The sequence below is a fragment of the Pseudoliparis swirei genome, chromosome 16 (genome assembly GCF_029220125.1).
Source record: "Pseudoliparis swirei isolate HS2019 ecotype Mariana Trench chromosome 16, NWPU_hadal_v1, whole genome shotgun sequence".
Lineage (NCBI taxonomy): Eukaryota > Metazoa > Chordata > Actinopteri > Perciformes > Liparidae > Pseudoliparis > Pseudoliparis swirei.
The window spans coordinates 13,656,596-13,670,068 of record NC_079403.1 but is presented as its reverse complement, the minus strand read 5'-3'; the positions used below and the strand labels follow the sequence as shown (position 1 = coordinate 13,670,068).

Sequence of the window (13,473 nt, the reverse complement as noted above, 5' to 3'; positions counted from 1 at the left end):
ATTGTCCAATCATGTTCTACTATCCCTTAAAAGAGGCGGGCTTTGGATCAGATTTGGCCAATCATAGCGTCGCATTTCCCCCTATGGTCGCTAGCCTAATGTCCATTCAGGAAGAAGCGGGTCTGATTAGTTTAGCTAGCTTAGGTTGCTAAAAATCCATATAGTGCAAACATGGCCTCGGTCAACCCGTTCAATCTCAGCGACTCAGAGGAAGAGGCTGAACGGCGACTAAATGAAACGGTTGACACAGCGAGAAGTCCCAGTAAAGGGGCACCAGGGCCGCCCCCAGGCAAATATCCTTTCTCTCCACCTGCGGACGCCGAGCCTCCGACATTCCTGCTGTCTAGCAACCTGACGAGCCCCAGTGGCGGAGAGGGCTCGGTCTCGATCGCTGCTATCTCCGCGATGGCAGGCGCTACCGAGACACGGATATCTGCGGACGGCATTGCTGCTCAGCTATTACGGGACCAATACCTCCTCACGGCCCTGGAGTTTCACACAGAACTGTTGGAAGCAGGCAGAGAGCTGCCGAGGCTGAGGGATTATTTCTCTAACCCTGGCAACTTCGAGCGTCAAAGCTTTACACCGCCCGCCAAAGACCAGGCACTTGGACCTGGAGGACCACTGAGTAAGTAATGTCAGCTGCTCCCAGTGCTCGTCACGTAGCTGTCGACTGGCTCTGTCTTTAATGCAGCGTTATGCTAACTGACGTTATCTTAAAACGCTAGAGGAGGAAGCCCCAGAGATCAGGAGATAACATCCGCTTGCTGCACCTGTCCACCTGCTGGTTCAGGGCCCGCACAGTCAACAAGCGGGTTTTGCGGGTCAGCTGGTGCTGGCTGACATTCAGACTGCATCATCACATAACAAGCTAAATGCTATTATGCTCGACCAGACTATCCAGCCAGATGAGTGAGAGGCAGTCCTATACTAATGATGATCAGGCATATTGAGCTCTGCATGGACATGCATCGTTCCCTTGTTCTTTATGCCAGATCGATGTCCGAGGTCAGGATCAACTCTAGCCCCAGAGAAGGAAAACAGACAACGGAAGAAGTCAAAGCTTGTACAACTTACTTTTGCAATACTGTGTTGATTATGCAAGTGAAGCGCTTCATAATTTGAATTGAAGGCTGCAGCCGGTAGACATTTGGTGTCTCAAAGGCCATCTTAGGGTATATCCTGAACTTAGTTTGAACCTAAATCTTATTACTACAGGCAGCAAGCAGTGCTTTATTTGTGTGTGTGTGTGTGTGTGTGGCTTTGTACCAGTTGTTATACCAGGCCAGGGACATTCACATCACTTGTTTATTGTATCTATGGTGTATGTCTGGAGCACCCTCATACACTTACAGGACGTCTGTATGGGAATAACCTGCAGTATTATTTTGTGACAGAAAACTGTACACATCAACAAACATGCTATGCAAGTTGTAACCATGGTGACAGCACCAGCCACAAATAGATACAGCCTGCTATAGAGCAACAGGAGGAGTATTACCAGGAACCTCAAGTCTTATCGAGTTATTGCGCATACTATCACAGTCTATATGCAAAATGAATTTGAAATGTTTTTTTTCCTGTCAGTTTTAATATCCATGGTCATTTATTTTGAGGATTTCTTAATTTATTCTAAGATCATTGTTTTATTTTCTGAATGGCTCATAATAATTACAGAATCTGATGACATATTTGTACTGCATTTGTAACTGTTACTCTTTTGGTTCAGCATCAGCAACAAGGCCAGATGATACTTTTCATTGTATCAACATTTGGCAGCTTTCCACTGAAGGGAACCACTTCATATAAATACATGCTGAAAGAGGGGATCGGGTTTTAAAATTAGAATATTTTTTACATTTTATTTAAATGAAATGGACAAGGAGGCTGTTCTATAGTCCTAATGTTAGCTTTAGAAGTTGCCAATGGAATTATAAACTTGAATAGACAGACTTTTCTTTTTTTTAGATTCAACAGCATCAATCACACATCGTTTGTATGTTCGTTGCAGAGGTCTTATTGTTGTATTATCAATTTATCATACAAACTCCCAAAAAGTTTGTAGCATGGCCACACACAAAAAGGATGAGGCAGGGAGGGATACTGATCGAATGCCTTCTGTTGTCAACGGCTCTGCTGCTGTTTGGCAGCACATTTCAGTAGCAACACATTTAATGCCTTAACTTAACACTGCAAAATAAAAATAAAATCTACCTTATATGTACCTTTTTTTAAATGTGGCCTGCAGAATGTTCTGCTTTCAGCATTGAAAGAATGATTCGGTTGCATATCAATGGACTGCCTAACTCATTGAAAAATAGCACGGCATATCAACCTCACAGTTGGGGGTCGAAAGCATGACACAGAAATGAAGCATCATTGGCTGAGTGTGATGATAGTTTACTTGGCTTGTGTATGCTTAGCCTTTAGTTCTCAGTGCATTAATAGCATTGTCCAGGTAATTGGTAAGAGTTCCGAGTCTTCTTCTACTCTGAAAGTTTCCACACGCCCAGTCACACTTGTTCATTGTAGTAAGCATTTGAACAAGCAGCATCATATCTGCAACTGTTGCTCTCAGCCACATGACACAGCAAGGCATCTCTCCCCACCTTGCTAATTTGCAAGCAAGGGATCTGAATGGTTCTCTCTCCGCCCCTCATTGGCTGGTCGGCTCATTGTTTGCTCTTTTGATGCACGGACCCTTTGAGCATTCAAGTCAGTTAAATTGCCACGTGCGAGGTTGACGGTAAGCTGTCAGATTTCAGAAGTTGGTGATGTTTGCCACATAAGACCGAGTATGGGATCCCAGATAGTGGCATGTCAGAACAGGAATCCAAAAGTAAAGTTGTAGTTACAGGCACCGACTGTCAGCTACAAATGGGTCATATTGTCACATAAAATCTTCTCGGTGAGGTTGTTTGTAACCACTCTTCATGTAATCTCTCCTGTTACACATCTGTGAAGTTGGTACAAGTTTGAGTGTGTGAAGGTGAATAATTATATATTTGGAGTGTTCACTTTTCTTCATGTAGTTCTGGTTCAGCACCGACTGGCTGCCTGCCTCTTATTCAACTGGTTCTGTGCATCTGAGTGTTATTCGTCCATATATCTTGGCAGGAGCAAATCCCAAAGTCGGTTATTGTTGTTTTGGCACCTCTTTCCGTTTCTATTGTGAATTGGCACAGCCTAAAAAGTCTCCACAGAAACAATGTCATTGTGTAGTCACACCAATTTATCACCTGGCCGACTGTTAACTATGGAATCTCTTTGTTCTCGAACTAAGCCGTTGCTCCTTTCCTCGCCACCACCGATCTGCTTTGTTTTATTTATTTGCAAAAGCAGAAAAACATCCTTGATCATATTCGTCTTTTCTCGTCCTTGGGCTGCACTTAGCCGCTCAATTGTTTTTGTAATTGTTTCCAATACAAACCAGCAGCAACAGCCTGGATTACAACAGGGCCAAGAAAGTCTGCAGGGCTGTTGTGAAAGACCTGCAGAAGCTGTACAGCACGAGTACCCTGCAGTCTTTGTTACAAGTCCATCAATGCAGCATCGTTTGGTCTTTACAGGCCCACATCGCCAAGACGTCGGCAAAGCGTGCAAATACCACGGATTCTGTGGATCCCATGTGTACTTTTGCTCCCAGTCCTGGCTTTTGCCGGTTTAATTGCTGTGGCCTTTCTATTCTCTCCCGTCCGATGAGGCAGCACAACAACAGCTGTAAGTGGTGGAGGTGCGTAGCAAAGCGACACAGAGATCCAGTGGTTAACGCTGAGGCCTCGCAGCTTCTACCTCGGTCGCCGTGGATTACTCTGGTATTCCCACACCCTGAATAGGATAAGCGGTCTGGGAACTGTTTGGAATACTGATCATCAATAATATGCTAACAACCATTGATATGCAATTACAAGCCTACTATCTCAAATCAACAAGAAATCGTGCGTGTGAGTGTGTGTGTGCAATTGAGGCACACATTTGTGTATGCTCCTTCACTTTGTGGAGTTACAGATTTGTCCCTCACACAAACATGCTTACCAACACACTTATTATCCTCTCATTCACCAACTACATTTCAACCACTTCCAGCAAACATTATCACAAGGTAAGGACGGTCGGAAGCATTCTCGATAGAAAGATGGGTGAACCTGATGTCAGCCAAACGAAACAAACACACACTCACACACGCCCTCGCTCTGTCAGCCAGAAGCACTCGCACTACAGTTACAGTAAAGAAAGAGTGACATACATTTAGTTTTTAAACAGGCCTCAAGTGGCTATTCCAGGAACTGCAGTTTTGAGCAAGTCTGCGTTGGCTTCATTTCTCAGCACCGATTGCCGCATCGGATCATCCCACCGAGACAAAAGCAAGTACTCTCAGGTCATGCCCAAAAATATTAAAATTACTAATACATTACAGCTAATTGAGAAAGGAGCCGATGGTCCTTTTTAAAAAACTTGTTTACATTTTTATTTAATGTGACTCCAAAAGTCGTATGTCAAAGCAAAGCAGCCTGAGCTTGTGACCTTCCGCAGTATCAAAGAACAAACAGTCCAAGGTTGCACTTGTTTTGAGGTGGAGGAAAACTAACACCCTTGGCTGCGCTAACAGGCCAGCCTCAGTGAAATAGGAGCACGAGTATGCTTATGCATCAGCGTCACCTGCTCTTTGAGTGAACAATACCTACTCAGATGAGAGGTATTTGGCTGGAGGTGTTAAGTTTGGAATTGGGTCTTTCCATAAAGTAAAGTTCTACGCAGAGATCAGATTACATTTCGTGATTGATTTATTTCCCACATGTGCAGTGACTCATATGTTTCTTGGCTTAAGTATAACCATCCTACATCGTCTTTTAGAGGTCTCTGCTTTTAGCTCAACTTTAACAACGTTTCCATCTGGTCAAAGAGTGGCCTGTTGGTTAGTCACCATCACTTAACTAGAGCCATGTGTTATCATGCTTCCAGCCTGGTGGAGAGTCCTTAAGCAAAAAGCTAAATCCCTACCGCAGTGGGGCTACTGTTGTGTAGCTGACCTTTGACAGCTACACAACAGAGAGGAGCAAGTACAAAGGAACATTTCTTCAGCATTAGTGCACTATTGTCACATGTTTAAGCTCTGCAAGCTGCGTTACCTTTGGGCTCGTCTAATTGTGGGGATTGTATACATGTCTAACTTTTCATTTCTGTCCATGTGTCTCCGTTCAGATCGAGCTGGCAGCATCAGCACCTTGGACTCTCTGGACTTTGCCCGATACTCAGATGACGGCAACCGAGAGTCGGACGATCGAGTGGCAGGTAAGATGAACCCTAGGGCCAGAGTTCAGAGCAAGAGACCCGGCTTAACCACGGGGACGTACAGAAATAAAATACATCGGGGGGAATAGGCATTGATAGACTGGGAGGGGGGCATAGAAACAAAGACCTGTTGCATCAAAGCCTGTATAATGGTGATGTAACACACAATTGAAATATGGATTAATTCTGGCGTTGGCACGGTGACAGCACTGTATACAAGCTGCTTTCCCCGTGATGATAAAACAATGAGCATATGTGCTTTAACACATTTTTTCAGGCTGTTTTAGGGAGACTTAAGTTTATTAACAGAGAGTGTTTTTCAAAAACGCAGCTCTTTGTCCACATGTCCCACCAACAGACTGTAAGTTGTCTTTCTTTAACTCGGTGGAGGTGTCCGTGCCTCTGCGTCAGCTCTCACACCGTTGAGTCAGTCTGGTATTTTTGGTACAGGACCTGTCTCCGAATTGTTTGAAATCACACCGCTCTTTCCCCCCTGTGGCTCCGTCGTGACACACATTACACCGTTTTTGCAATACACATAAACAGCTGAGTCTGAAATCGATGGAGCCATATCACAAAGCGCTGGTTCTCGGGGCAGCTGCTTGTTTTTGCTTAGATATTGTGCAATGAGTATATTTACACTGCGGACCAAAGGGAAACAAACAGGTCGATACGCCTTTTAACTTTTAACATTAATGTAGAAGGCAAAGCGCTGTCGTGCAAGGGGTAATACTATTATTTTAACTTAAACTGACTCCTGTTTTCATCCTTTCTATTTTATTATCGCCAACATGAAAAGATGACTTTCTACCCCTGCACATTATACCATAGTACAGGTGGTTGGAAACAATAACATCCTTTACAAACTTTCTGTCGTCATCCACCCATTTCTTCAACAAGTGTTAGTCAAGTAGTCCTGGAAAAACCTCAATCCATAACTTCAGTATGGAATTTTGCACAAACTGTGGCATATTGTATGATTCATGTTTTCTTTCTTTGACATTAGATGTGACATTAGATGTTGCTAAGCATAAATTAGACTGTCTTCCTGTATTGTAAAATGTTTTTTTTTTTTATGGGTCTATGAACTATAGTTGTCAGTACATTTGATGTATTTATTGTATAATTAACTTGTAATACCACGTCTATTCGGTGGATACACTTAAACTGCAAACAGGGAACTGGTTTGCTTGTGGTTTGGGGCTCACAGTCTATGAGAAGATTCTGACACATGGTACATCAATGCAAAGAAAGGGCACATTTAAGTCCATGCAGCAGATATATTGGTTCCATGCTCCCAACGACATAATATGCATCTTTAAAATTAAAAAAGACTATTATTCACCAAATTGGCACCTTCCAACTCCTCTCCTCCCTCTTCACTGACCCCCACTCTAATCCCTTCAAACTGTTCTTCTTGCCAAGATGCCTGCCCCCAGCTGTCTGACTCTGGGTTTTATGGTTTTCTCCTGACGTTGATCAAACCCCAGTGACCGATCCTGGACAAATCACTCCATCCAGACTAGCTTTCTCCTTTTTTCCCTTTTTTTTCTTAAACCCCGTTATTGAGTTCTTGGTTTTACATTTGTTGCGCTTGCATCCTGTGCACTCTTGATCTGCTGGACAGGTAAAGGAGGTTTGATTCAGAGTGGGTGAATTTGGCTATAAAAGTCCAACTAATTTCTTTTTGCCAAAATATAATATTCTTAAAGTTATGGAAACTTAAAGTTGACTGGCATTACAGAAAATGTTGTTTTTACACTAAAGATTGATGAGCATTCTTCCTTTTGCACTTGTCATACTAGAATGTTGAGTATGAAACTTGCAATACCTGTTGAGCCGCAATCCTTGACATTCGAGAACTATTTGGGGACAGGATCACATGAGATGGCAGATTTTCTGTGCACAGCTATGCAACATAGTTTCCTGCTCCATCGCTTCTTACTTTTTGCGTGTGTTTTTTTAATCTAGCGTGTCTCAGAATATTGTGTGTTCTCTTTCTTTATTCAGTGTTAGTTTAAGCCCTTTAAAGTTCAATGTACAAATCAACAATGTTTTCCAAGTCTTTGCTGCCTCTGAATGTGTAAGATATCAGAAACAGCTTGCTTGTGTTATTATGATTTTTTTTTTTTATTTGTATAATTTGTTATGGAAAACAAGTCTAAAACTGTAACATACCATGTTCTAATTGACATTTTGATTATTGACTTCGGAGAAGTAACAACCTGAGCCGTGGCTCCCAGTCAAGTGGCTTGAAACCAAATTATTGATTACTTGTTAGTAACTAGACATCCTTTGTCGGACGGCTCTTAGATCATCAAGGCTGCATTTAGGCAGCGTGAATAGGTTTGTTCACCTCAGCTACAGCTGAAGTAACTTTGTTGGTCACACCAGTGCTGTTAACAAACGAGGGCAGGAAACCTAACCATTGAGATGTGTCTCAATGCATGACACACACTTGTTAAACAGACGATCATCGAGCCGGCTTTACCATGATCCTCTGCTGCATGCGTTCCTTAGAGCCATGATTTGCATGTACCCTTTTTGTTGTTGTTTTGTTTTATGACTCTTACAATCTTTTGTGTGGTTGTTTTGGTTTTCATGCCCATCTTTGTTTTATTTCTTTGTTCCCTGTCTTTGGTTGGATGCATTTCCTCTGTGCGCGTGCGTGCGTGTGTGTGTGTGTGTGTGTGTGTGTTTGTCACTTCCTGTCCAGTGCTGGAGTTTGAGCTACGGAAAGCAAAGGATACCATTCAGGCTCTGCGCGCCAACTTGACTCAGGCAGCAGGTGTGGCGTACTTTTAACTTCTTCTCCACCTGAACCCTCTTTTGTTACAGCTTTCCTTCTTTTTTTGTTTTTGTTTCTAAAAGAATTCCACTAGATGAATAACGCTCAGCATCCTTTCAAACTCATCTAAAATCTTCTCAATTTCTCAGAGAGCGAAGGTCCCTCTCAGGAGAGAAACAACTTCAATTCAAGTCCTGAAATTCAGGTGGGAAATCTTTAAGTGTTGGATTATGAGATTTGTGAATTCCTTTCTTTTTTCAAATGAATCAAGAGATGAAATGTGTTCCTTCAAACCCTGTACTGATATTACTGCTTTGAGTTAGTCATTTTTTCAGCTTCTCTTTCCTCCTCTCTACCTCAGGAGCCTATACGCCTACTGGAGAAAAGAGCCTTAAACTTCCTTGTAAATGAATATTTATTAAAAAATGAACACAAACTCTCATCCATCACCTTCTCTGATGAAAATGATGATCAGGTAAACATGATTCTGTCTGAATGACAAATATCTGAATGGAATAACAATGTTTTTTTCTGTAATGTTATGCCTCAGGCAAAATATGAGGTATCAGACTTGTGGGCACTGGTCTATGAACTGTGGTACCATAAATATATTCAACAACTGGGATCAACTGTCCTGTTCTCTGAGCCTGCATGAATTGCCTCTTTGTCTATGCAGAGGACACACACCCGTCCATCACAAATTGTTGAATCATTTAGTTTTTTATTTATTTGCAGGACTTTGAGTTGTGGGATGATGTCGGCCTCAACATCCCCAAACCCCCCGACCTGTTACACCTTTACAGGAACTGTGGTACCCCTCTCCCTTCTCCTCGGGACACGGTTGATATGTCAGTCGGGGTGGATTTTGGCGATCTTCAAGGAAACTGCATCGCACAAGATCCCCTAAAAAAGCCTGATCTCTCCTATCAGGTTGGTGTGTATGTACATGTATGGGTTTAATTCAGGGACATACAGTTCTTCATGAGGCGTTGCCTCCGTCTATCAATGATGGAGTTTGGTTCAGCTACAAAGAGTGAATCAGTCAGTTTTTTCCTTTTGGCTGCATCAAGAGCTTTGTGATCACAACACTGTTGCTCTTCCAAAGCAGAGATGGCTACACCGTTATCATGGACGGACAGACCTTGTTGCTCTTGTTCTTTAACTGAAAATAGACATTGACGCATTTTTTGCGAGACATTGGCAGTTTCCCCTGAAGGTCAGTTGCTTTGACTCGAGACAGCAAAGTACTGGAGGCAGTCCATTGAGCTCGAATGATGATGATGATGATGATGATTTTGATGAAAAACTTAATTTCCCCCTCTACGTTCACATTGTTTCAGTAAAAGGCCGTGGAACTAAATGAAAAGTTATTTGTATAACGTCTGATATATTAACAATTCATGAAGAGTTTTGATTAACTAGAGAATGTAATGTCTGTAAAACAACATCTTTGTGCCCCTCAACAGCAGCAGACGGAAGTTGTCCAAGAGTTGGAATACCAGATAAGCCTCCTCAACAATGACAAGCAGAGCCTAGCAGAGCAGATCAGGAAACTGCAGAGGTGTGTGCCTGAGTGCATGTTTGTGCTCATAATGTGCTTATATTACATAAAAGTGATTCAGTGTGAACGTAAAAATAAGACGCTGCCGAGACTTGTGCTGTGTGTGTATATCTTCACTGTTGGTCAGCTCTGGTGCTGACAGTTTCCTCTAGTTATAGCTATCAAATGCCATTATTACAAGAGGAACATTTACCAATATCCCGAGGTGGAAAAAGAAGAAGCATCCATGAAAATGTTGATATGTATTCAGCACTTCAGTTCACATTATTACCATAACTGTGACCAAAACCGGCCATGAGGGAGAACCAGTATGGACATTTCCCCGAAGCGTTGCACTGAATTACAGAGGAAATACTGTTCTGTTACATTAGTGGAACCTATCTTCATTCCATGTGGATTAACTATGATTTGGAAAGATTTGCTTCAACACAATCCAAAAGTGTTGCGGTAACTGTGTCACGGCGCTATTACAGTGGACCCAAAAGCACAACTCAGACAGGAGTAACAAAGAATACTGTCTTTGGTTGGAAACAGGCTGAGTCAAAACCGGGAGATCAGTCGAAGAAGCAAACAAGTCCAAAAAGGGGCGGGGCAGAGAATCAGAGGTCAGGGCAGGCAGGGTCAGAACAGGCAGGTCAGGAATATACTCTAATAACGCTGGAGAACTTGGCACGAAAACACAAGACAATCTGGCAGAGGACAAGTGGAAGTGAGGGAGCTAAATAGTGAGGGACTAATGAGGGGATGGGCTGCAGGTGAGAAGGGCGTGAGGACCAGGTGAAGGGAATGAGGGACTAACGAGGGAGTGATCAGAGGCAGGTGAGGGGAGTTGGATTGACGAGATGGTGTGACAGGATGAAAACAACTATTCCAAAAAGGAAGGCGTGGAGCTAAACTGTTACAAACTGTTGTATCGCAACTTTTGGATGGAAGACTTTTGTCTTGTTGACTCACTTCGTTACATTTCATTTAGCTGACGCTTTTATCCAAAGTGATTTACATTATCATTCCTACATCGTAGACACAGCTACGGGGAACAATTGAGAGTTAAGAGTCTTGCTCAAGGACACATCGACCCACAGTCTCTCCTTCACTAATGAGAGTTATGTGGTGTTTTCGGACCGTCTTCTTTCACCTAAACCCCGCAGTGAGATTCAGACACTGAAGAGGACCGTCTCCTCCCCACCTACGGCCACTCCGGACCTGGGCTCCCAGAATACATCTCGTCCCTCCTCGTCATCCACCACCACCACTTCCTCCACTGACCCTCTCGATGTGGTATGTGGTCAATTTTAATATGTAATGCACAGTTAATAGTACCAGTGTCCTGGAATGAAAAAAGTTTGACAGAAGCCCAGTCATGTGACACATTTATTCCAACTTATCCTCATCTTACCCTCAGCCTCCTACAGATAATGGCCAGTATCTGGACATCCGGGGGGTTCCAGAGCCTGAAACTAAACCGGACCCCTCCTCTACTCAGACCATCTCACCGCCTCACCCACAGTCCCTTAACACGCTTAAGAAGCGGCCTCCGGTCCAATTTGCTCAACCCAACAGGTGAGTCCTGAAAGACCTGTATATCGACAGATATAAATAGACACTAGAAGAACTGACAATTCTTGTCTCGGTAATGATGTATTTTCCGGTGTTGCTTGGTCCAAAGTAAGAATGATAAATTACTTTTTCGAACTCAATCATACCGATTTTTCAGGTGGTACTTGCAAATCGACTACAGAAAAAGATATTCAGTATACTCGGCATCGACATGTAACCGGAGTCAAATTCCATGTATGTGCACACATGGCCAATAAAGCTGATTCTGATACATGTAGACATGCCCCATCTTAGTGTAGTTGCCAAATGTACCCACTAGATGGAAACAGTGCTTAGCCTATGTAGCCACAATGCACAATTACAACAGCACTGACTTAACTGGCTGCCCCCTTGAGTTAGACTGTGATTTACTTTCACAGAGCACAAAGCTTGAACTTTTGACTTTTGGTCAAACATTTCTTCCCATTTTTCCACCCATCTAGTGAATCTACTGGTGAATGGAGTACTGTCTTTTTTATGTACTTTTTATATTTTCATATATTTCCCCTTTATCAGATAAATGTACAGTCCCAAACATTTTGCGGCAAAATACAGTCATCTGCTGGTCACAGTGCTAACGGATCAATAGCTAAGAACACCTTTATGTTTAAAGCTCACACTGATTGGTATAATCTCCGGTAAATATTTGATCCATAGCATCTTACCGCCTGTTAAAAATGTTTTCTAGTTTAGGATCAGTTGTGCAAATCCATAATGTCATCTCTTTAATGATCTCTTAAGGCTTCATTACTTAATGCTATCACTGACGGTCATTATTTTCTACAACCTTTAAAAGAATTATCCATGTTCAAGATCTGTTTAAATATGACCTGCATATTTTGTCTTCATATGTATTATGATAATTTGTGTTGTCATATTTGGCGATGTTTAATTAACTTGATGTTATTTTCCTTTTTTGTGAAATGTTTTTTCTAATTGTGTTCTATAATTATCATTTAGGACCCCCTTAGAAATGAGATGGTACATCTCGAGGGGTTATTCCTAATGAAGAATGTCCACTCCAAAGTCTTTTAGCCAAACTCCAGCTATCTATAGATTGTATTTGTTTTATTCCACTAAAATACACAGCAGGGACATGGGAGAATAGCCCTGCTAAGCTCTCTGGCAGTACCGCCCAGTCCTCAATCATCCAGTGGTCAGGCCAGTCTCCATAGCGCTCGCGGAGTACAGATGGAGTGGTTCAGACTGCATTGACTGTTTTTTGCTCCTTTTTTTTTTTTGTGGTGTCGCAGAAACTTATCCCCAGCCTTCCAGCAAGCCCTGCTGTCCTTCTGCAGAATGTGCTCCGACAGCCGCCTGGGAGCAGAGGTCAGCCCATTGTCATGCAGAAGAGTACCTTTATGACGACGTCCAGTCCATAACGCCCCTCTCCTTTCCAGGTGTCTCGTATAGCAGACAGTGAGGAGAGTGTGATGTTAATGCTGGGCCGCTGCCTCCCTTACATCGTCCCCAACGTCCTTCTTGCTAAACGAGAGGTAACCCCCACTTCTGCCGCTGCTCCTCTTCTCCTGCTCACCCTCCATTACTGTCATCATATCGCAGGCTACTGCACGATCCAATACATACACATACAGCAGCAGGGCTAAGTAAGGTGAGACCTTAAGGGAAGCTGCAGAGAACTTATCTTCAGCCTGTAAAAAAAAAAAGATCCCACCCAAACTATGTCTTCGGCGACGAGCAGTGAATCATTTCTTCGTCTTCAGTCAAACACGCTCAGCTGAAAGGGATGAACACGGTGAAAGTATGTTTTCTGCAAGTCACCCCTTTTCCCATCTGCTATTGTGAGGACAATTTAGTTCTGTGAGCTTTGAGAGAACGACACCCTCTCCTTGGTTTGTGCCTCAAGGCATTCCCAAAATCCAACTCACAATCAATCAATGTAGTGTTTCACACCATGTGAGGCTTCCAGTGTTCTTGGCAGTGGTCGTGTGTGTGTGTGTTCTTCTTGCTACCCTCTGATCTGGTCTTTTGCCTGCAAGCTGTCGGAATAGAGAGCTCATTCAGACATGTGCAGTGCCAATCATAGACTTTCATAATCTGCAAATAGCCAGCTGACTTGTGTCTATCTATTGATTGGGAAATTCACCTCCGTTTATGATGGCGTTTGTTTTCACCAGTGTCGTCATCATTTCTCCTCTGCTGTATTTGTCGCCCACTCATGTTTGCTGTCCTTTTTGCCTTCACTGGTCTTTATTTTTACTCTTCTCTTTTCGTC

General features: G+C 42.9%; 1 protein-coding gene across 7 annotated transcripts in view; it reads left to right on the top strand.

Moving 5' to 3' along the window:
* Positions 1-82: 82 nt before the first annotated feature.
* The window catches only part of relch (RAB11 binding and LisH domain, coiled-coil and HEAT repeat containing), a 34,675-nt gene continuing 21,284 nt past the window's right edge, over positions 83-13,473 (top strand). For 2 of the 7 annotated variants that reach the window (XR_008834100.1, XM_056434317.1), the window contains exons 1-11: positions 83-628; positions 5,203-5,292; positions 8,009-8,080; positions 8,230-8,285; positions 8,442-8,555; positions 8,816-9,010; positions 9,547-9,641; positions 10,790-10,919; positions 11,044-11,201; positions 12,491-12,566; positions 12,638-12,733. Coding sequence is in view for 6 of the 7 variants with exons in the window: in XM_056434317.1 (XP_056290292.1) it covers positions 172-628; positions 5,203-5,292; positions 8,009-8,080; positions 8,230-8,285; positions 8,442-8,555; positions 8,816-9,010; positions 9,547-9,641; positions 10,790-10,919; positions 11,044-11,201; positions 12,491-12,566; positions 12,638-12,733 (1,539 nt within the window). In the remaining variant the exon portion in view is untranslated. The remainder of the gene's footprint in view (positions 629-5,202; positions 5,293-8,008; positions 8,081-8,229; positions 8,286-8,441; positions 8,556-8,815; positions 9,011-9,546; positions 9,642-10,789; positions 10,920-11,043; positions 11,202-12,490; positions 12,567-12,637; positions 12,734-13,473) is intronic. The other 5 variants (XM_056434316.1, XM_056434313.1, XM_056434315.1 and 2 more) reach the window with 3 other exon arrangements.